The sequence below is a fragment of the Cibotium barometz genome, chromosome 20 (genome assembly GCF_041138505.1).
Source record: "Cibotium barometz isolate CiBa-2024 chromosome 20, ASM4113850v1, whole genome shotgun sequence".
Classification (NCBI taxonomy): Eukaryota; Viridiplantae; Streptophyta; class Polypodiopsida; order Cyatheales; family Cibotiaceae; genus Cibotium; species Cibotium barometz.
The window spans coordinates 4,325,088-4,349,657 of NC_141065.1; the positions used below are offsets into that span (position 1 = coordinate 4,325,088).

At 41.1% G+C, this 24,570-nt stretch overlaps 1 protein-coding gene across 1 annotated transcript; it reads right to left on the reverse strand.

Annotated features, from left to right (window-relative positions):
• Nucleotides 1-17,728: 17,728 nt before the first annotated feature.
• LOC147627469 (3,9-dihydroxypterocarpan 6A-monooxygenase-like) lies at nt 17,729-19,837 on the reverse strand. Its single transcript, XM_086815076.1, has 2 exons — nt 18,885-19,837; nt 17,729-18,426 (listed from the first exon to the last, which is right to left on the reverse strand). The coding sequence occupies exons 1-2, from the start codon at nt 19,785-19,787 to the stop codon at nt 17,809-17,811; spliced, it is 1,521 nt and encodes a 506-aa protein (XP_086671202.1). The 5' UTR covers nt 19,788-19,837; the 3' UTR covers nt 17,729-17,808.
• Nucleotides 19,838-24,570: the final 4,733 nt, after the last annotated feature.

Genomic DNA, 24,570 nt, shown 5'->3' on the forward strand with positions numbered 1-24,570 from the left:
GGTATTGGATGGAATATTGTGGAGGGGTTACACAAAGGTGATATCTACTCGTGTAAAGTGGTGCCTTCAAGTGTGACCCTTCGATGCTTGAAGACTCGTCAGAGCTTATCCATTCAATTCTTCTATGAATGATGGATGAAGAAGAATGGGAGTGGGATTCCTTGCAATCAAGTGAGGGTGTGGATACACCCATAGATTTATCTGTGACTCTTCCTGATGGTGAATGCAAGCAATGAATGGAGCTTAGAAGATGTTCGGGAGCATTTTCTCATTTTGGGATTTCAAGACGTCCAAGAAGCAAGCATTAAGATTGGCCGACAAAAGGTGAGCTTTGATATTTGTAAATTTGTGTTGCTTTGTGTTTTTATTACACTTGTGTTTCCTTGTTTAGATTGGAAGACGTTTGGAGAAGAGCTTAAAGGTTTACAAAGACTGGAGTACTGAGATGATGGATGCAAATTTCAACTTCAAAATTAGTGTCGCAAGTCGTTGGGGGGCTATTTGTCTTTTTTTTTTGTAATTAAGATGGTTTTGTATCAAACCTATTATAAAATGATGGTTCTTTGTGAATGACCACTTGTGTTATATCTTGTGAATTTAATTTATATCTTTATATAAATTTGGGGTTATTTACTAGTCACTTATGTTATAGTCTAAAATGCCCAATGTTTAATTTTGCAGTCTATAAATATAGGACCTCTCTCATTTTCTAACACTTTGTTTTGAAGTTCCTCTCTTTCAGCATTCATCACTCCATTTCTAGATTTCGTCACACTCTCTCCAGCATGGACCCAAACATGGCATATGAGAGATTTCTCAAGTTCTTGAAGAGGACCGAGTGGCCTCATAGAAAGAAACTTTTCTTTATCTTCTCCCGCGAGATTGACTTTGGAACGACCATCCTCTTGGCAGAAGAGGACTACAGAGGTTCTCTTGACTACATGGAGGAGTACATGAGGCCCTGGACTGTCAAGCTACCATAGGAGGACGGTGATTGGGTGCCATGTGATCTCCTACGATATATCAACAAAAATGACATGAATGCCCTCAGGAGGTAGCAAAAATTCCAAGATATTGTGCTCCTTGATGGTCACTACAAGAAGATCACCAAGGAGGAGATGCTTGCACTTCAAAGGGGGAAGATTGGCCTTGATTTCCTCTCTTGGGTTGCCACCTTCATATACCTTTGTGGTGAGCAAGACTCTGATGAAGAGGTAGAGGTGGAGAAGCCTGATGGGAAAAGCAAGGAGTCCACATCATGACAAAATGTAGAGCAATTGGTACTGCATTAATGTAACAAATGACCCAACAATGGAGAACCAGCCAAGGTTGGGATTGGGGAGGCCAACCCCATCTTTATCCAAAGAGAGATCTTGTATGGTGCCCTGTCTATTGAGCTAACCCTAGGCAACAACTGGCCTTTCCAGCACCTGTGCTTCATAATGCACCTCAACATGGCCAAGAAGTGGCCCATAGAGGAATCCCTAGGGTACCTAAAATTCCCTTACCACCCCCGATTCTTCCACCTCAGCCCCTGTTGTTGCACCAGTTCGTCAGCTAACCCTAACAGAAATCTTTGAAGATGGGAATGATGGGGAAATTCTGGAAGTCCCTATCTATGAAAACCCGAGAGCCTACAAGCCCACGCTCACAAACATTCAATCATTACATTATGGAACATGTGTCCCACGCTTGTTCCCTTGTGCTGTGTTGACCAAATTTGGTAATATTTCCTATCTAAAGATGGCAGATGTATTAAAATAGGAATAATTGCATTAAGGTGAGCATAAATTTCATTTAATTGCATTCAATCTAGGGGGTATAATTGTACCATCATAGAATATTCAGGGGGGCTATCAGACCTGCACCCATAAATCCCCAAAAAAATCTTAAAAAAATTTCCGAGATCTAAACAGTGCCACGGCCATTCCGAACCATGCCGTTCCATTCTCATTGAGAAGTGAGCGCTTGTTCTAGAACTCTATTACAAGTGCCACACCTATGGCATACCCTTTGTCTCATAATCCCCAAAAGCAAACACCCATTACTTTCTTTCTCATTGAAGTGAGCGCTTGTTCTAGAACTCTATTGCAAGTGCCACGCCTATGGCATACCCTTTGTCTCATAATCCCAAAAGCAAACACCCATTACTTTCTTTCTCTGAAAGCTAATGTTAGTTCATTTCTACCTTCAAGAAGTGAACGCCCATTCACTTCTTAAATTTTGAAGCGCACACCCGTGCCTATCATGAAGCAAATGGCTGTTCCTATCATCCCCCTGAGAAGCGTAATCCTATTCCTTTTCCATTTTGAAATTGTATGCTCGCTCCTTCTCTCTCCTTAAGCGAACACCCATTCCACTTTGGACTTAACTTGGAATGCTCGTTTCCTTATGCTTTTGGAAGCAAACGTCTGTGGCATTTATGCCATGCCCGTTCCACTCAGGACCCACTTGGAACACAGTCCTGAAGCGAACGTCTGTTCCTTCTCTTCCTAAGAAGCGTATGCCCATTCCTTTTCCATTTTGAAAGTGTATGCCCATTTGCTCCAAAGTGTACACAACCGTTCCATTTCAAAAAAGAAAATACTTTCCACAGAGCGGTTCTCTACAATAGTTCCATATTTCCATGCACCTATGATCGGGTAGATTGGTGCGAAATAACCCTCTTTTCGATGAAGCAAAATCTCAGGAAGATCCTTCGCTTATAAGGTCTCACATCCATCGGTCAATATCGAGTGGAGTCAAATGGTTCTTGTCTTTGAGAGTACCCAAGCACAGGACAAGGGACTCCATACCTCAAAACAAGAGAGCCAGAACTTCAGTGCATGGACAGACCATCTATCCAAGAGCAAGATCCTACCTCTCCCACCCATTCTTAAAGAAGCCTTGCTTGGAGGCTCCGTAATTTTATCCTCGGAAATACACAATGAAAAGAACCACAACCCAAGGCAAGGGGCATGAACCAACCACAAGAAAGTGAGCCCAATCCCTCTCTAGATCATAGAGTAGAAGTAGGGCAAAGTGGAAGCAAACAGACCCAGATAGAACCATCAGTCTGGAGAGTTGTGCTTGTTTCAGGTATAGCTAATCAATATATGGCCCAAGGACCAATGCAAAATCTACGGTGAGGTCCGTCATCTCAAGGACTAGAAACGTCGCACCTAAGGGAAAGGGTCTACCCGGGCCCTTCACATCAGCCCGGTCCGCCTATATATCAGGAGTACCTGCCACAACAAGGAGCCTATCTTGGGTACCACATGGGACCACAAGGGGCACATTTAAATCCACATGGGACCACAAGGGGCACATTTAAACCCACCTATCAGACAAGGGCCTCCTATGTTTTATTATCCTATCGATCCCACTCCTCCACCTACCCTTCCACAAACTACTCCTATTCCAGCCATGGTAGGGCTAACACCAGAAATGTGTAGATTGGCCATGGAAATAGGGAGGGGAGTGGCTGTAGGTATCACACCTCCAACACTAGTTTAACCTGCACTAGCACCAAGGTTAGAACAAAATAAACCCGCTAACATCTCGAAACTTATCACAAAATTTGATGGGACTGGAGATCCGATCCCACATTTAGAGATGTTTAATCAAATCTATGATGCCTTTGGCCATGTAGAAGATCAAGTCAAGGAGAGTGCCTTTGGCCTCACCCTTGATGGCAAAGCAGGCCAATGGTTGAGGTCCTTGAAGATTGAGGACAAGGCCACCTTTGAAGCTTTAAGAGAGGCTTTCAAGGTTTGGTATTCTTGCCAAGGTACCAGATGGAGCCCAGTTGAGCAGATGCATCACGTAAGGGAGAAGGAAGGAGAAACCATCGCAGACTACATCAATAGAGTTAGATATCTCCGCTCGCACTGCAGTGCCAAAGACAAGTTCTCTGATGAAAGGTTAATAGTAGGGAGATTTCTAAAGGGTCTTGATGGTGTACCCTTACATAACTCATTATATGTCTTGGGCCATACCTCCTTTGAGAAATGGTGGAGGAGTGCTATGGATTTTGAGGACAATTTCAAGGGAACACATTCCCGAGAACTCCATGAAGGCACATCAGAAGCTTCTTTCAAGACTACTAGCACAAAGCCTAATGGGAAAAGCAAGGAGCCCACATCATGACAAAATGTAGAGCAATTGGTTGCTACATTAATGCAGCAAATAACCTAACAATGGAGAACCATCCAAGGTCGGGATTGGGGAGGCCACAAAGAGAGATTTGTTTTTACGGTGCCCGGTCTGTCGAGCTAACCATACTGGAAACAGAGTGTCCACACTTGAGACCCCACCCTAGCCTCTAATGTACGTATTGCGTGAAATGGGAAAATCATGAGGTCTTTAACTGCTATCATCAAAAATCGTGAAATGGGGAAATCATGAGGTCTTTAACTGCTATCATCAAAAATCTACCTTAGCTAGAGCTCTACCTCAGGCATTGCTCGCCAACCCTAGGCAACCGTTGCCAGCACCTATGCTTCATAACGCACCTCAACATGGCCAAGAAGTGGCCCATAGAGGAATCCTCAAAGTGGTACTTGAAATGCCCTTACCACCCTTGTGGTTCTTCCACCTCATCCCCTGCTGCTAAGAGTTGCACTAGTTCATCAGTTAACCCTAACAGAAATGTTTGAAGATGGGAATGAGGGGGGAATTTTGGAAGTCCCTATCTATGAAACCCAAGAGCCTCCAAGTTCACCCTCACAAACATTTAATCATTAGGTTATGGAGGAAGATCAAATGTACCCTGTGTACTTAGCAGCCCCAACACCACAGGCCAAAGACATGAATCGAATGACAAAGGCATTGTGGTAAACAAAATGAGTGAAAGTCTTGATAAAATTGTTGGTGAGAAGCTTGACAGGCACAACTTCCGCATTTGGAAGTATCGTATGACAAAGTTTCTCAAAGGCAAAGGCCTATGGAACTTGGTGATAGGCGATGAGGTGGAGCCAAGGGTTCCCCAAATGAATGCAACACCTGCCCAGCTTATAGCACATCAAAATTGGACAGAGAGAGCCCTCAAAGTGTTGCATTACTTCTCGATATGTTTTACAAACAGCATGTTATGCCATATACAGGACACACAAAATCCCAAGGATGCATGGGATACTTTGGTAAAGTTGCATGATACAACTACAACACCAAAGAAGATGCAATTGAAGCAGAAGATTCATGGTGTGACTCGAGGCAATAGAAGTGTAAATGATTATGTGCAAGAGATCAAAGAATGTGTTGATGCACTAGCATCTATTGGTGCTCCTATGGATGATGATGACTTGATAGCCATTACATATTGAATAGACCCTCTAGACTTTGATGAGCTGATTTCATTGCTTATTATGGAAGAGATGAAACTTGGAATAGGTGCCTCATCTAGCACAAATGAAAATTCAAGGAATCAAGCATTCTATTCACAAAGAGGTGCTAGAGGAAGGGGGAGATTCAGTCCAAGAGGACGTGAAGGTGGCCGTGGTTGGCAGGATCGATCACCATAGTCTCAATAGAATTTTCAGCCATCATTTGGTGCTAGAGGTAGTCATGGTATTCACCCTCATGCTAGAGGAAGATATGTATCTAGAGGCAAGGAGAGATGGCAAACACCACAATAGAATGCTAGTAACATTGAGTGTCACTATTGTGGTAAAATGGGACATATGGCTAGAGACTGTTATAAAAGGCAGAATGACTTCCGTGGTAGAAGAGTGCAGCATGGCAATTATGCATCTAGTAATGCACAACATGAGGAGCACTTGTTTGCCATGAAACATGTAATAGGTACTATGACATCACAAAGCGAGAGTGATGATATTTGGTACATGGATTCTGGAGTGTCAAACCACATGACATGCCATGGTGAGTGGTTTGATAGGATGATGCCTACACATGCCATAGTCTATGCCAAATTATTTTTGGGTAGAACATGTGCTACTGCAGTGTACTTGTTGATGAACAGGACTCCTACCGCGCTATACATGAGAGTACACCTATTATGAGGATGATAGGATTTAGGCTGGATATTGGTCACTTGAAAGTCTTTGGATGTGTTGCATATGTTTATGTACCAGATGAGAGACGAAGGAAATTGGATCCAAAGGCTGAAAAATGTTTTTTCATTGGGTATACGCAAGAGAGAAAAACATACAAATGCTATAATCCAGTGACAAAACAGGTTGTCAATTAGCAGAGATGTGATCTTTGATGAGATGGGAACTTGGTACAAAGAAAGTGAGCATGTTCTAGTTGATGACATAGATGCAAATGAGGATGTAAATCTTCCTATGCAGGAATCTACGAGTATGAGTGTACCACTTGAGTCATCCAGTGATAATGTGAGTCCATGGTTAGGAAGATTGAGACATGATGTGAGCACTGAGAGTAGTGCTATGGATAAAGGAAAGATGAAAGTGGAAGGTATTGTCATTGGTACTACAGGTTATGGTTCATCAAGCTCAGAAAGCCTTGATGAAGAATTGGGGATTCCAAAAATAAGAACTCCAGGTGGTGTTAGAAATGACAGGTATGTGCCACCACACATGCTAGAGCACATGAAGCTCGTAGTGAGCAGTGAGGAGATCACAGAGAGTGAGATACCCCCAGTACAAAGGTTGACATACAGGGGTTATGCTATGCATTATGCATAATATATGACATCAGTGGGATAAAGCATGTAGAGTCTTCATGTTTTGAAGAAGCTATTGGTAAGGAGACATGGGATAGAGCCATGGGTGAGGACATGGATGCCTTGGTGCATAATGACACATGGGGTTTGGTAGATTGCCAAGATGGCAAGAATGTGATTGGATGTAAATGGGTTTACAAAGTGAAGTGTAAATCAGATGGTTCAATAGAGAGATATAAAGCAAGGTTGGTTGCAAAAGGATATGCATAGACACATGGTTTGGATTATGATGAGACATTTAGCCCAGTGGCTAAGATGGCTACAGTTAGGTCTATGATATCTATGGCTACTTCTCGTAGATGGAATCTGTTTCAAATGGATGTGAAGAATGCCTTCCTCAATGGTGAGCTACAAGAGGAAGTACTTATGGAATAGCCAAAGGGGTATGTACACCCTAAGTATCCCACCCTAAGTATCCCACACGTGTATGCAGATTGAAGAAAGCATTGTATGGTTTAAAGCAGGCACCAAGAGCTTGGAGTGACAAAATAAGCAAGTATCTTATGAGCATTGGTTTTCATGTGGGAAACTCAGATTCTTCACTTTATCTGAAGAAGACACACAATGGATTGGTTGTGATAGTCATTTATGTGGATGACTTGGTTGTGACATTGAGGATGTGAAGACATCTTTAAGCACACAGTTTGATATGAAGGATTTGGGTGAACTCAGATTCTTTCTTGGTATTGAGGTGATCATGAGATCTCATGGTATATGGCTCTGGTGCATAGGCAGTATGCCTTAGACATGTTAGCAAAGTATGGAATGACATGTTGTAAGCCTATGATGACACCTTTGGAGCAGAATATGAAGCTTATGGCTGATTTGGGTGATGAACTGGAAGATGTCACCATGTACAGGAAAATGGTTTGGTAGTCTTATCTACTTGACTATTACGAGGTCGGACTTCTGTTATGTTGTGGGACTAGTGAGTTAGTTTATGTAGGGTCCCAAGAAGCCTCATTTGGATGTTGTCACAGGAGGATTATGAGATATGTGAAGACCACTGCCCATTATGGTCTATTTTATGAGTCAGGGAAAGAGTTGAATGTGTATGGCTACACAAATGCAGATTGGGTAGGAGGTTCATATGATAGGAGATCTCCTAGTGGGTATGTGTTTAGCATTGGGAGTGCTACAATGAGATGGAGTAGCAAGAAGCAACCCACAGTTGCCTTGTCTAGTACAGAGGCAGAGTATAGAGGTGCGCCTATGGCCGTATGTGAAGTGATGTGGCTAAAAACGCTACTTGGTGATTTGGGTTAGCATTGTGATGATGGAGTTGTCATACACTGTGACAACATGAGCAGTATACAGCAGTAACCTTGTCTATCATGCGAGGAACAAACACATAGAGGTCCATTATCATTTAGTCTAGGAGGAGAAAGTGTTGGATGGACAAATTTATTTGTCTTATGTGAAGACAGATGAGCAAGTGGCTGACATATTCACTAAGTCACTTGGAAAGGACAAGTTTGAGTACTTCCGAGACAGGCTTGGAGTATGAGAGATGGATATGATGAGCTTGAGGGGGAGTGTTGATAGCCCAAGCCCATCTTCTTCATCTACGGCTGTACATCTTGAGCTTGAGAGGGGTTGTTGAGATTACAAGCTTGATGACAACTAGAGCTAGGCACGATATGTGCTGGCATGGTAGATAGCAGCATGTGTGTGACAATAAATGGTCGCGTCCAGCTGGCCACACTGTGTGGACATTAGATAGGGTTAGTTGTATGTGAACACATCACATTTAGTGTGTGGTGTGTAGTTCTCTTCTATTATGCATTGTGTGAGAGTGGATATGGCTTCTCTCTTTGGTTAGGGTTACACTAATGGATTAGGGTGGTTTGCTCTCTTGTGTGTGTGCTCTCTCTTTATCAGTCTTTTATCTCACAAACAATGGTTTGACAACCACCTTAAGGATAAACAAATGAATGAGGGTGACATTATCCTCTTATTCAGTACCAAGACACATAAAAAGAAGCTCAAGCTTAGAGGCCTAGGACCATTCCTAGTCACCGAGATGACACCACAAGGTGGAGTGCGCATGGAAACACTGGAAGGTGTGGAAATGATTAGTTACTTCAATGGTAGCAAACTTAAACGCTACTACAGCGCCCTCTCATGGAGGCTACCTTAAAAGCCATCCACGATAAAAAAAAGTGAAAGAAAGACCATGAGGATATGAAATGAGTTGCACAAGAAGAAGCCAAAGCAAGCCAAGCCAAACTTTAGCAGAGATATATCATGGTTAATATGGCGCAAGTGGTTGACCTTGAAGAAGAAGAAGACTCGGAGGTGAAGCTTGATTGGTTGTGGTTAGGAATGACCACCCCAGCAAGCTTTGTCCAAAAACTAGCTCTTGTTGATATAGGGGCTAGTCATAATATGATGTCCTATAAAACTTGGTGTTCCCTTGAGGAATCCTCACTCAAAGAGACCCTTTCCATTGTTACAACTATGGCATCACATCATGTTCATTACATAGGCACAGTCACACTTTTTTTCCACATTGGAAATAATCCCTTGGAAGGGAAGTTCTATGTGATGCCTTCAGGAACTATGCGTGAAGAGATACTCCTTGGAAGGGGTTGGATGGGACATAATCGGTGCAACATCAACTGGGATGTGCGAACGGTGACCCTACAGTTAGCTTCTGGCCAAGTTATAGTCCTCATGAGACGGATGAAGAGGCCGTACCCACATATTCCCCATGCCAAGCGCGTCCCATTTCACCACCCACCATCATTCCATCACCTCACCCCTATCAATCCATCCCCCCCAAAAAAGAGGCCGCTTCTCATTCCAACCACATCAATGCCTCCCACACCTCCCCCACCACCATGCACGAAAGCAGCAACCCACTCTCACAAGGTCACCTCATCATCAGGTGCTGCTACCCCACCAAACCAAACTACCCAAACTAATACTACTAACACTACTAATAAAACTCCATAGGGTTCACCATCTCACCTTTTGGTACCTTAAAAGCTTCTCGTAGCACAAGGTTATTATTATGAGGGTGAATCTAAATTGTGGATCCCCAAAAGATCCAACCATGCCCTTTGTCCACAGGTAACCATAGCTCCTCATCCCCCACATTGGCAACAAATTCACCAACCATAAGCCTATAGGGTACATGAGAAACGCAGGCCCAGGCGCTCTCCATAGATTTTCCACCCTCAATCGAACCCTCAGCTTTACCCAAAACCAACTCTTCGGTGGATCCCCAAACCTCTCCTAACGAGCCCAACAGTTCTACAAGGGCAATAATCATATTTGGATCCCCAAATCTCCTCAACCTCAACTTCCACTCCGTGTCACTCAGCAGTCCCCAACCCTTTAATGCAAACCCAAAACAACATCCTCTATAAAGACTGCCCAGGAAAAAGGAAAGCAGAATCTTCACAGTGACACTACAACCCCCATGTTGCCACTAATAGAATTAATGATATACCTTCGACGGTCAACAACCCCTCCACCTATCATTGTGAAGCTACAACAACAGAATACTACAATGCTATCATCAGCTCCTTCAATCTCAGGTACTTCCTTACCAACCGCCTCAGAATCCCTCAAGGAAGTGATACCCACTACCTTGCCATCTCCTAATTGGAATCGACTCCTTACTTTGGCGAATTGGACACGGTCAATACAAAACCCACAATGGGGTGCTGGCTCGATCTGGCAGCATAGCCTTTGGGTACAAAACCTGCTTCAGGGTGCCCACACCAAAAAAAAGTGTGTAAATGAAATGCCACAGACATTCCACATTTGCCAGCCGTTCCTTTGCAGGTTCTGAAGTGCCACGCCCATTCCAAAACTTCCCGGGTCGTTCCAACCTTGCCAGGAATTTCCACGCCCGTTCGAAGTTTGCCACGCCCGTTCCAAATCTGACTCAAAGCCCACGGCTGTTCCATTCTGATTTCTTGAATGAACGCCCATTACCTTCTTCGATGCGGAAGCTCGCACCCATTCGTTTCTTAAATTGCCGATGTTGTGGCCATTCGTTGGCCTTCCCGCGGCCATTCCTTTATGATTGCTCAAGAGAACGCCCGTTCCATTTTGTTTTTTGGAGTTGCCGATCGTTCTTTGGCCTTGCCATGCCCATTCGCTTCCCATGTCCAACTGCCATGGCCATTCCCTCTGCAAATGCCATGACCGTTCCCTTTGCCACAGCCGTACCCTTCTACCAAACCTATAAATAGGGGCCCCACCCCCTCATTTCCTCACTTTCAGCTCTTCCCCTAGCCAAACTATTGCCATTTTTTCTCTTGCACTTTCACACCCATCCACCAGCCAGCACCATGTCAAACAACTTTGACTCTTCCGCCCGCCTGGAGGTTCTCCGTCATACCACCATCAGGAGAAAATGACCTGCAGGTGACCGCTTCGAGGAGTACGCTAAGCCAGCTTTCTCATCTGGGTGAGACTCTCGTGAGGCATGGGTCAATGGCCATACGGTCCATTCCCTCATGAATAATGTTAACCCCTATACTTATGTCTCTCCCTTATTCCTCACCTCATATTTAGCTTCTTGTATTCATCCAAGGGCACTTTTTCCCATGAGGTTTTTCCCCTTGGATAGCCCACATTACACTCATTTTTGTGCACACAATTTGTATTACTTTGTGCACATATTTTGGATGGTTTGAGGGGTGACGGGTATGCCCACACCCTATTGGTTGTAATATGTGGGATCACTCTATGCTTGCCATGTGGCAAAGAGATGAGCCACATTTTCCTATATAAAGAAGCATAGGGTGAGAGACAAGGCATTCCCTCTAGCCCTAGTTGGAATCCACTCTTGTGTACTCTTTGAGTGTCTTGGGTGTGTACATAGTTGGGCCTTCTTCATTTATTGCTTTCTAGAGGGCATGCTAGTTAGAGTGCTCGTGTGTGTGAGAGACACGTGATTGAGCTTTTGGCTAGTGATGTCTTTGTTGAGGCTCCTCCTTGTATGGAAAGCCACCAAGAGGTTAGTGTGTGTGTACTATTTGCAGTGGCATGACTTGCTTCTTATTCTAGGGATTCCTTGTTTATGGTTAAGGTACTTTGCCATGAGTGGGTTGTAGTCTTGACCCTTATCATCACTTGATGTGTCGGAGTTGTTTGGTGTAGTTGGAATGGGTGAGAGCAAGTGAATTGAGTTAAGTTGAGTTTGTGTTATGTTCATTATTCCTTTTATCACTTCCTTTATCATTTCCTTTCCTTTTATGTTCATTGTTCCTTTAAGTCATTTCCATTGCTAACTAGATTAGGTTTCGACCCTTTCATCCCCTCTCTTCTTAAACCTCTTCCTCATCCCCCGAAAGCCGGAGTGGGACCGGTGACTTGGGGCTTGGTTGCCTCGTATGTGGCTTCCATCTCCACGTGAACGCCCAGAGGTGCACACTTTCCACTTAACATGGTTTTGTTTTTGCCAGGACAAGCTCGCAAGGAGGCAACATCAATGAACGGAATTCTTCTTCAACACTTGGCGAATGCAACAAAAGCAACAATCAACAAAAGTGCCAAGAATCAACAATTTGAAAGCTAAGCCATAAGAAATCTTGGTCATCATTTTTAGCTTTGTTCAATCAATGCCAATGGTGTGGTTTCACATGTGCAATGCTAATGGTGTTTTTCAAGAATAAGGTTAACTATTCTGATATTAGTAGAGATAGAATGCAAATGATCAATGATGCAAACACCAACCAGGACTTGAACCCCTAATCTTTTGGTGGAAACCAGCGATATAACAATTTGAGCCATTAGTGCATCAACATCACAAGAAAAAGATGCTATAACCAATTGAACCATTGGTGCATGGCGTGTGCACTGACATCACAAGAAAAAGGCATTAGAGCCATTAGCGGATGGCATGCAACATCAGAGGCAAATGACCAAACTTAATGAGGGTGAGGGTGGCGGGCGGTAGAGTGGCTGTAAAGCGAAGCTGCTTATGGACGGCTATAGCAAGAGAGTGCTGCTAAGAATGCACAACACCGACCAGACAAGGCCACAAGGCAACAAGTATCACATGGTAGCTAGCGCTGATGTGGCCGGACAAAGAGTGGAGAGACCAAAAGCGAGACGCCTCTAGCAAGGAGAGAAAAAGGAGCAAAATTTGGATGCTTCTGCACATCCTTTGCTAAAGGCGGCCCGACTTTTTTTTTTGGCACTCTAGAAGGGGACGGACCTTTTTTCTTTATAAAAAATAAAAAACAATATAATCTTTAAAAAAAAATCCACCCTTATCCCTTCCTCACCCACATCTCACTTTATTATCCCCACCAACACCCCTATTCCATCCACATCTCACTTTATTATCCCATCCACATCTCACTTTATTATCCCCACCAACACCCCTATTCCCTGCTACATGCAAATCCTTCGATGGTACGAGAATTGGTGGGGATTTTTTCATTTCTTGAGAGCACATCGGAGAATCTTGCATCCGCACTAATTGATGAGCCGTGGACATCTCATCACGAGGTGCTCTATCGGGACTCGATGCATTACATGGCTTCCCATATGTATTCATTTTTGTAAGATTCCTCCCTGTGGCTTTTGAGGTGTGCAGGAGCTATCCTATCACATCTCCTACGCATCTTATCACATCCTATCACATCCCATACGCATCTTATCACATCTCATACACATCTTATCGCATCATCTCATCCAATCACATCCCATACACATCTTATCACATTAGATACACATCTTATCACATCACATACACATCTTTTCACATTAGATACGCATCTTATCACATCTCATACACATCTTATCGCATCATCTCATCCAATCACATCCCATACACATCTTATCACATTAGATACACATCTTATCACATCACATACACATCTTTTCACATCACTATTACATGTTATTACTATTTAATAGCTTTTTTCTAGATTGATACCGATAATAGGACTTTTTTTTCTAATCTTCAGTCACTTGCTTGGTTTAAATTAAAGATTCTTTTCTGACGACTATTTCCATATTGCTTCTCAATTCTTCAATTGAATTTTATTTCATATTCTTCTTTTGAATAAAGGAATTCATGGGATTCATAGAAATCAATTCTTCCCATATTTCTTCATTTGGTAAAAATAACCATAAATCGAATTTATACTAAAATTTCCTCTTCTTTCCATTTAGTTTCTAGGTTTTCAATTACCATGGGAATTCCTCTTTTTGCGTTTAATTAATTACATTCCAATGTTCTGGGAATTTCTCTTTTTCCATCAAGTAATTCTCATATAATAAATTTATTTAAATTAAAATATCCATTATTTCAATATGTTAGAGATTTCTCTTTGCCCAACTAAATGAGGGAATTCCAATTGTCGTAAGAATTCCTCTTTTGACATTTAAATATTTCTCATAGATAAATAGATTTATCTAAAAAAATTTATCTTTGAAATTAAATAGATTATCCCATAATTCCAATATGATAAGAAATTCTCTTTTCTCATCTATTCATGGAATTCCAAATGTAATGGGAATTCCTCTTTTAACATTTTATTATTTCTCATAGATAAATAAATTTATCTAAAAAAATTCATCTTTGAAATTAAATAGATTATCCCACAATTCCAATATGATAAGAAATTCTCTTTTCTCATCTAATCATGGAATTCCAAATGTAATGGGAATTCCTCTTTTAACATTTAATTATTTCTCATAGATAAATAAATTTATCTAAAAATTTCATCTTTGAAATTAAATAGATTATCCTACAATTCCAATATGATAAGAAATTCTCTTTTCTCATCTAATCATGGAATTCCAAATGTAATGGGAATTCCTCTTTTAACATTTAATTATTTCTCATAGATAAATAAATTTATCTAAAAATTTCATCTTTGAAATTAAATAGATTATCCTACAATTCCAATATGATAAGAAATTCTCTTTTCTCATCTAATCATGGAATTCCAAATGTAATGGGAATTCCTCTTTTAACATTAAAAATTTATCTATACAAAAAAATAAATTTAACTAAAATCTTTCTTTAATTTTTTTAATACATAAATTATACATAATCTTAGCCTTCTAATTCTTTTCTCTAAATCAATGGAATACATGGATTCCCAAGGTCATGATTACTCTTATAATATAAAATTTAATTACTAGAAATTTCTCTTTTTCTTAATTCAATAATTATGCATAAACATAAAAATCGATTTCTCCATGATTACTATGAAAACCTTTCAATTAATCTAGGATGATAATTCCTAGAATATGGTAGGAAGTCCTCTTTTCATACTTTGAATGAAAATATTTTATGTGTAAATTTTACAGAAATTTTGCCATAGCTCCGTTGCTATTACTGATAAATCTCAGTTTATTTTAAAAGAATGAACTTTAACTATAAGCATAAAAAAGCCATTAATTTGGCCTCCAATTAAACAAGCATAGAATTTATTCTTGAATTAGGAAAAAACTTCATGATGAGAAGCTTCATTTGGATTGAGAATCGGTCATGGGAATGACCATTCTTTGAGTGAGAGAGAGAAATTACATAAAAATCATTAAAATTAAGCATAAATGAAAATTTATGTATTCCTTTACTACCATTCATCAATTAACTTCAATAGCATTCAAAAGCCATTCCAATTAAGCTTCTCAAGCTTGAGGGGGGTTGAGAAGAGAGAAACATTGAGAAATTATGGAAAAAGATCAAAATTCACACTTTACCTTACAAATTGCTTGATTCTTTGATCACGGTAGAGGCCCCCAACAACCAATCAATTGGTTTGGTATGTTGATGGAGCCACCAATGGAGATTGAAGAAAGAGGGAAGCTCCAATTTCTTCAATTTGGAGAGAATTTCAGAGAATAGTAAAAATTATCATTATTTCAACATAATTCTGGTATAGTCAAATTCTCCTTTTTTTTACAAAGGCTCAGGTTCTATTTATAGGAGAGGGAGGCTCTAACCAAGACGAACTGATTTCTAGAATTTTCTAGATTTTAGTTTGGTTGAATTTGGACCAGATTTGGACCTAATTTGGTTCCTTTTTAATTCGGTTTGAACCAAGAGAGAGGAGAGATAAAAATATCACATTATTTTTTAGTTTAAAACTCATTCAAGCATGTGAAGTAGGCGCCTCCTTGAAGGGATCCCCTTTCCTTACACATGTGTCAAAATAGAATCATTATACCCAAAATATCTCAAATTTTTTTAGTAATACTCATAGTTTGTTACTAATAAACCTTGTACATAGTCAACTCTTCATCTTATGTGGGCATTTACTCATTTTTTAGGTATTTTTCTTTTACAAATTGGATTTATCTCCTCCCCACACATGGATTGATCTTATTGGCCCATAGGAACCTTAATTGAACCATAATCCAAAAATTTCTGAAAATCTAGACCCTTAGGCTAAGGTCCTTTATACCCATTTCCAATTAATTCCAATTGCACATTGAAAAGTTCTTTTTTAGGGGAATTCATTTTAGACACTAGGAGGATTTTTATATCCAAAAATATCTCAATTTTGGACTATCTCTCTCTAGATATTTTCTCTCTCTAGGTCAAAACAGGGTAAAATAGAATCTTTCTTTTATTTTAGAGAGGGGAATAATTATAAGATCAGAAGGAGAGGTTCTTACACCTGCACACCTCAAAAAGTTGGAGGGAGGAATCTTACACTCTCGAGAGGATGAGGAGGTTAACACTCTTTTGGAACCTCCGAATCTCCTTTAGAGCTGCCATGCCATTGTGTTGTTTCCTCCTAGGGGCATGAGGAGAAGGGTTTCTTGTGGGTGGTCGACGAGGACGTGCATGAGCACTCCAATCTCATGCATGTTTATGCTGCCGGAGAGGATAATGGAGCTCCTTCAACTGTTGCTGCTATTCCGTGTTGCCCCCGCTACCACCTCTTCTCATGTTGGCAATGGATCCATGCCTCGATGCAAGCTCTTCCCCCCAGTTGTGGAATATATTAGGGGGATAGGAATATCACCCCGTGGCACTCGATCAGTGTAAGATTCCTCCCTCCATCTTTTGAGGTGTAAAGGCGTAAGAACCTCCCCTTCTGTTCTTGTAATTATTCCCCTCTATGAAATAAAAGAAAGATCTTGTTTTACCTTGTTTTGGCCTAGAGAGAGATATTCCAAACGTGAGATATCTTTGGATATAAAAATCCTCCTAGTGTCTAAAATGGTTTCCCCTGAAACAAAAGTTTAAAATGAACTTTCTAATGTGCATTAGGAATTAATTGAAAATAGTATAAGGGACCTTAGCCTAAGGGTCTACATTTTCAGAAATTTTTGGATTATGGTCCATTTGGATTAATCCAAGTGTTGCGATGAGATAAATCCAAAGAATAAAATAAAATACCCAAAAATGAGTAAATGCTCACATAAGATGAAGAGTTGACTCAGTACAAGGTTTATTAGTTAAAAATTATGAGATATTAGTAAAAAAATGAGATATTTTAGAATAATGATGCATTTTTGACACCTTGGTAAGGAAAGGGGGACTCTTGAGGTAGGTTCCTCTTTCACATGTGTGGAAGGGTTTTTAATTCAAAAAAAATTATGATATTTTTATCTCTCCTCTCTCCTGGATCAAACCATATCAAAAGGGAGCCAAACTAGTCCAAATCTTGTCCAAATTGAGTCAAACTGAACCAGAAAAATTCTAGAACCTAGTTGGACTTGGTTAGTGGCCTCCCTCACCTATAACTAGACCCTCAGTCATTTGTAATAAAATATTGGAGCTATACTATGCCAGTATTATATTAAAACAATCATATTTTCTACTATCCTTTAAATTTTCCTCTCTCTTGGGAGCTTGGAGTCCTCTCTCTCTCTCCACAACAACTCTTGGAGCTGATCTTCTCCTCTTGGTGGACCAATTGATTAGTCGGGGACTTCACTGCTAATAGAGAATCAAGCCAAACTTGGAGGTAAAATCAAATTTTATGGTTTTTTTCCAATTTATCTCAATGACTTTCTTCTTCTCAACCCCTCTCAAAGCTTGAAAAGCGTTCTAAATAATTGTTTTAATTCAAATCAAGCTTTCCCTTAAAGTCTTGATGCTTAATTAATAGAAAGTTAATGTGAGACCCCTCATCTTTAAAAGAAATTGCATCTCTTATTGTGTGTTAGGAAAGCTAAAAGGCTCAATGCCATGCTGCATAGACATTTTTCGTCAACCGAGGTGTAACCGATGCAAGTAGGGGCTTGGCCTTCATCATGGTCAAGCCAAGCATCTCTGACATGTCAAGCTCGCCTGACATTGTCCATTCAAAGCCTTGGAGCAAACTTGCCAACATGATTTGGACATTGAGGAGGCCCAATGACCACCCTGGGCATCCTCGCCTACCAGACCCAAAGGGTAGGAGCTGAAAGTTCCCACGTACATCGATGTTGCTATCCAAGAACCTCTCAGGCCAAAACTCTTCTGGTTTCACCCATGCATTAGGGTCTCTTCCTATAGCCCACACATTCACGTAAGCTCGAGTGTTTGCAGGGATCTCAAAGCCAAAGACTTGACATGGTTTGTTTGACTTGTGTGGGATTAGTAATGGTGCCGCTGGGTGCAATCGCATGGTCTCCTTCACCACTGCTTGTAAGTAGGATAGGTGGGGGATATCTGACTCTTGAATTGTACGTGTCTGTCCTACTACACAATCGATTTCACCTTGCACTGCCTTCATCTTTTCTGGGTTGAGAAGTAGTTCCACAAGTGCCCACTCAACTGTGATTGCAGACGTGTCAGTCCCTGCTCCAAACATGTCCTGTTCCAAAAGCCTTTGCCGTTAAATCTCTCAATTTGGCTAGATAACGGTTCTCATTTAAAAGAAAAAAACATCGTTAAATCTCTCAATTTGGCTAGATAACACTCTCGATTTGGCTAGATAACGGCTCTCATTAAAAAAAAAAACATGCAAGGCCGTGTTTTGAGGGAGACCTTTGTTATTCCACATTGTGCCCAACTTATCTTACTTACATTTTACACTTCGATGTACTAATCATATAATTGAATATTATATATGTCCTTATATTAGTATTTATTGTATAAAAATACATATATAATATAGTCTGTCTAGTAATAATACGCTAATACAATAAAGCAATAGACTCCAAAAGACTAGACTAACGAAGGGTATAAGCGTAATATGTGCAGTGCTCTAACTCACTGTATATACATATGACATATTGACAAAATTGTACTGTATACGCGGTGGTGTCTCACCAGTAACACTCCCTTGATGTTGTCGTCTGTGATTTCTACAGTTTGTGGAGAAGAGGCCCCCAGCAGCAGGTCCAGGAAATCCCTCGGCGATCCATCTCTGAGTTTTTCACGCCGACGTCGGTCAATGATCTCCTGAAGAACAGTCTGTACCTGTGTGGCAACGACCTTGCTACGTCTCACATAGCCTTGCAAATCCATCCATGCCAAGGAGGGTACGTAGTCGCCCAGGTTGAACACGCCTACCAGGTGAATTGTTTCAGTTAGGAGGGACAAAAGGCTCTGTGAGGTGCTGCTGCTATGCAGCTCCGATAACCTCTTACCCAGCACCATTCTGGAAATGATGTGGTTGGTCACAGTGAGCAGCTTTGGGCGGACAGCGAATGGTGCGCCCCCCACGTTGTCCCGCAGGACAGACCGCAAGAGGGCGCCCACCTCTTCTGTTCTCACTGACCTAAATGATTCCAGCTGCTTGCTGCTGAAGAGATCGGTGACGCAGATCTGCCGCAGAAACCTCCAAGAAGAGTTGGGTGGAGAGAACGAGATGTTGGTGCAGCCTCTGGTGAGATGAATTGCGGCAGCCGTGCGAGGGCGGGCAGCGAATGCCTGGTCGTGAGTCTGCAGGATTTGCCTGGCCATGTCCGGTGTGGAAGCCACGATGATGGGGACGGCGCCCAGCCTCAAGGACATCAAGGGTCCATGGAGCTTGCTGAGATTGTAGAGAGAGCGGTGCGGGAGCTTGCCCAGCAAGTGGAGGTGGCCAATGATGGGTAAAGCACGGGGTCCGGGAGGCAACTTGTTGTTGGCGTGTGCAGCTCTCTTTCGCATCATGAAGAGGAGAGAAGCCACAGCACACACCAGGATGGTAGTATAAGCTGGGAGCAGGTAGAAGAACAAAGGAAACATGGTGGGCAAGGAATGCCTGTGTGAGCTACAGCCGCCCGTTATAATGAGCACTAGGCGGTGGGATACACAGCGCAAACTCATCTTATAGACTCCCTGCTGACACCGCGGTTGCTGTCGCCCGGCGGTGCCGACAACTGAATACTGACATGCCTTTTGACATTGAAACGTCCTTTTACTTTAAGGTAAAGGGGAGGAATAGCATGTGTTGTAGAACGTGCCTTTTATCATTTTTCATACTATGATGTACATCACTATAATTGTAAGTAGAGTCTAATTATGATTTTTTTTAACATTAAAAAAAATAGACAGAAGGGATTATATTATAACATAACGGAATACAAAAAGCTTTTTAAACAGAGAAGCATAAATCTTAACGGATAGATCTTTTGAAATCTACACGTTCTGAAATTTTCCCTACAATTGATTCATCCCTCTGGTTGATGATCCTCATCTCTTCTTCTATTGTTTCCCATTCTTGATTGAGAACCGGGAGTTGGCTGCTTGGGTGAGCTTGTCGAATTTCTTGTTGGCTCTACTCACTGATTCTTGGTACTTGTGTTGTAGCCTCTTCATTGTTATCTCTTTGTCCAATTCTAGGGCTGTCTTCTTGGTGTTGACAGAAGCTCTGTCCACATTTGTAAGAACCTGTAGATAGCTGCAGACATAGATAGCTTCTCAGGATATGAACCGGGTCCTTGTGCAAGGCCTGAAATACAAATGCATTTCTGGATAACCGAATAGACCATAAAAAACAAGCTCTTATTAAAAGGACCATAAATGAGAAGAGTATCCTATAGATTCGTCCAAAATAACTTGAGTCCATGATAGAGTTATCCTAACTGAAGAAAGGCATTCCTGTAGTAGCAGTTCACGCGTAGCTGGACATGACCAAAAAAGATGGGTGGATGTTTCTGGGTGCCTCCGACATCTGGGGCATGCACTTTGACTAGAGAGTATAAATATAATAACATGATTAATACTTTAATTTGTAGTTAGTTATTGCATCATAAATTTCATAATATCACAATATAATGATGTATGCATTGGTAGGACACATGCGATATGCTATCACATTTATTTGCACAACTCTCGAGTCTCTCTAAAATCTCTCTCTCTCTCTCTCTCTAGATTGGTTTAAACTCTTGCCTGTAATTTAAATTTATATATACATATAAATACTCATATATGTATATATATACACATATACATGTATATGTATAAATGCATATACGTGTATGTATAAAGCTCCACAGTTTAAATAGTTACCCTAGGTGCTAGTTGACAATAAGCAAAGATACATTATAGTCTATGGCATTGGTAAAAACCAAAAAGTACAAAGAGTAGCTATAATAGTTGGTGTGACTTTTAAAAGCAGCATTATAGTCATTAATGATTAAATTCAAAGAGTACAACCAAACAAGGAACCTAGTGTTCCTTAGAGATATAGAAACAAGTCGATGATGCCATAGTTAAACCATCCTCGCTCCATACATGATGGGCAAGATCTATTACCTACTGTCACCATCCAAAACCATAAAAAAGTTAGAACTTTAATAGATGCTAGTGGGTAGACAGGTGTCAAAAACCCATCCCTAGTTACTATCCATTGTTGAGATATCGAGCTCAACTAGTGCTACGACTGACATTGATGACTCACTTGGGTGATAGTGTCCGCACTTATGCCATTGACATGGTTGGTGAGATTATGGCTGATATACTGCCAGTGGGATGATAGGCTGTGTGACAGCCACTTTGGAGAGTACTAGAGTTATGGCATAGTTATAGTGCTAGCTCATATAGTCAGGTTCACACTATGGACCGACTATTGTATGCTGTTGTAGGAGAGTACTTTCCCGTTATGTATGTACTCTTATCTTTTAGATATATGGTTTTAGAGAAGAGAAGAAGACATAAGGAAATTAAGCCATCCATCTCTCTATTGTGTCTTGCACACTCTTGTGTGTGTGTATTTGCTTGCACAAGGAACTCAAGCTCTTCCTCTCCCCCACATTCTCTTTATGGTATCAGAGCTCCAGTTCGTGTGAGAGCTAAGGAGGCAAGCAAGAGAGGCAAGAACAAGCAAGCATTGCACAGATAAGAGCATCATCATCAATTCCCCTTCTTGTTTAGGTATAACACCCCTCAGTAGCTCCTCTGGGAGCTACACATCTCCGAGTGAGGAGCTGTCTTTGCAGGCTTGGAGGTTCCTGTGTGATACAAGGTTTTGCGGCCAAATTTGCGTTTCGGGCGTGTCTTGTCTCCATTCGGTCATTGCAAGGTATTTTCAACAATTTTGGAAAGTTCTCGTAGAGAACTGTATCTGGTCAAAATCTAGTTATTGCAATGCAGCAGTACATTTTGAGCTCAACTCCACACACTGCACTCCAAGTAAGCTTCTAAACCCGTGGAGCTTCTCTGTGCCCAATGCCTTTGTGAAGATGTCAGCCAGTGATCCTCTATGTTGACAAATACCAAATCACCATGCAAGAAGGCATTCTTTACATCCAATTGATGTAAAGACCAACCCTTTGTTGATGTAAAGACCAACCCTTTGTTGCAACCAACAATGACAACTCTCACAGTTGCACAACCAGGCTAAATGTCTCCTCATAGTCAATGCCATAAGTGTGCACATAGTCCTTGGCAACTAATATTGCCTTATACCTGCTCACCAAACCATTAGTGTTATGCTTCACCTTATACACACTTACATCCAATCGCCCTGGCAAAGGCACTAACTTCCATGTTGCATTTGCATCCAATGTTGCCATCTCCTCATTCATGGCATCTTCCCATTTCTTATTTCCAAGTGCCTGCTCAAAATAAGTGGGCTCCAACTTATGTATTGCTTTAACAATGTAAGCATAATGATGGGATGTATATCCATCATATCTCATCCATCATATCTCAATGAGTCAACAGGGTACCTAACTCTCGTAGACCTGCGAACACCTGAATCAATGCCAAGTGTCCTTAAAATAGCTGTCGTTGTCCTTACATGAGGAGTAACCACATAACTGTTAGAATCACCATCCACATATGAGTGACCTGCTGATAGATTAGGCAGGAAAGATTGATCTACCTTTTCTTTCACTTTGATTCATTTGTACTTACATCTGTCCTCAACTTGCCTAACCATGGACTAGCATTGGATCCATTTCTAGAGAACTCTCCAGGTCCACTAAGCACCTATGATTGCTGCTCTACATATGGTGCAACATCAGTACATCTTATTGCCTTCATCACTACTGGTGCATACCAGTTACTCATCTCGTCAAAGATAATATATTTGCTTACTCTCATCTCACGAGTAATAGGGTTATAACATCTATAACCTTTCTACTCCATAGAATAACCAATAAAGATACATTTCTCTACCTTTGGATCCAACTTTGTTCATAAGGACCCGATTAGTCGGGTAGCTTTCCAATAGATTAAGTAAAAGCCCTACGCTAGATAAATAGGTTCTCGAGTAACTCTTTTCTAGAAGACTAGGCCAATGGGCTATGCCTTGCATGGATGAGAAAAAAACGTTCTCTCTAGGAATCAAGATTAGTAGTTGCCCAAATTATGATCAATTACCTTATGGTGGGTGATTTGATTTTTAAAAGACCACGCTCCCCTAAGATAGGACTAGGTCTTACCTACAAATCGTATCCTTGAATCTTTGCATGGTTAAGGTGTCGATGAGTAGGAAATTTTCTCCAAGTTAAGACTTAGTAGACTATCTTAAGTGTTTTCCCTATTTTGGAAGGGGAGAACCTTACAGAGTCGAGAAGGAAAAAGGCATGTAAATAAAATGCTTGAGATCACATGGTGGGGGAGAATATTTTTCCAATGAGTTAAATGATTTCCTGAGAAAGCAGGGAACCAAGAGACATTTTACATGCAGGCATAAGATCAGATGTGTCTCACTTGAAAGTGGTTAGGTATATTGCATATATTCATGTTCCTGTGATGAAGTACCCATCCATAGTCTAATGATGCTGTCGAGGCATTCCATCCTCCCACTTTCCACCCTACTCACGCGTTAATTTGTTTTCTAATTAATCCGACCACACTGTTTGATATAAATAAACATGTTCCTTAATATTAGGGCCCTTTCACAAGGTTCATTAAAACAGCCTCTTTCCACAATATAATAATGCTAAAGATAAGATATATATATATATATAAGTTTATACAAGAATCAATTCCATACAAGCCGGCTCTCTTATTCTTTTCCTTTATACTATCGATGATCTAAAATTCGGCCCTCTAGCCTCTACAGAGTGGGAAAAACCCTAAGGGACCATAAACCTCGTCGTCGCTGGAAAAGACTCAAGCCGACCTGTCACCCCCTCAAGCTCCGTCGCTCGATCCTCCCGCCCCTCAGAGGGATGTGTATGCTTTAGGGTGGACTTATTCACTAGCCTGGGCCCTCAAAACTAGACAACATCATAATTACTCACCTCAATCGACGAACCTCATTCTCGCAATGGTATGAGGGATACCATGGGCCAACTCCAGGCCTTACTAATGTCTCCACCATCCGGCTACACAAGCACAAGAACAGGGCAACGCCAAGACAGAGAGAAGTTGTATCCATACCTTAATTTAACCAAGATAACAATCCATTTACTCAACTAAACCATAGGACTATAATCCACGTCACCTTCTTAAGAAAACAACCCTTTCACAAAGATTTTAGCATTTCAACTTGAGATTGATAAGACATTCTTTATTAAGGCATATGCTGTTGTTTAAAAGAATAAAAACTTTAACTAGTAAATCAATCAAATAG

Excerpts from the sequence above, each read along its gene's own strand:
- LOC147627469 (XM_086815076.1), bottom strand. The coding sequence starts at position 19,787 with ATGTTTCCTTTGTTCTTCTACCTGCTCCCAGCTTATACTACCATCCTG. Across the intron at positions 18,427-18,884 it reads ACATCAAGGGAGTGTTACTG|GACATGTTTGGAGCAGGGAC; the intron begins GTGAGACACCAC and ends CTTTTGGAACAG.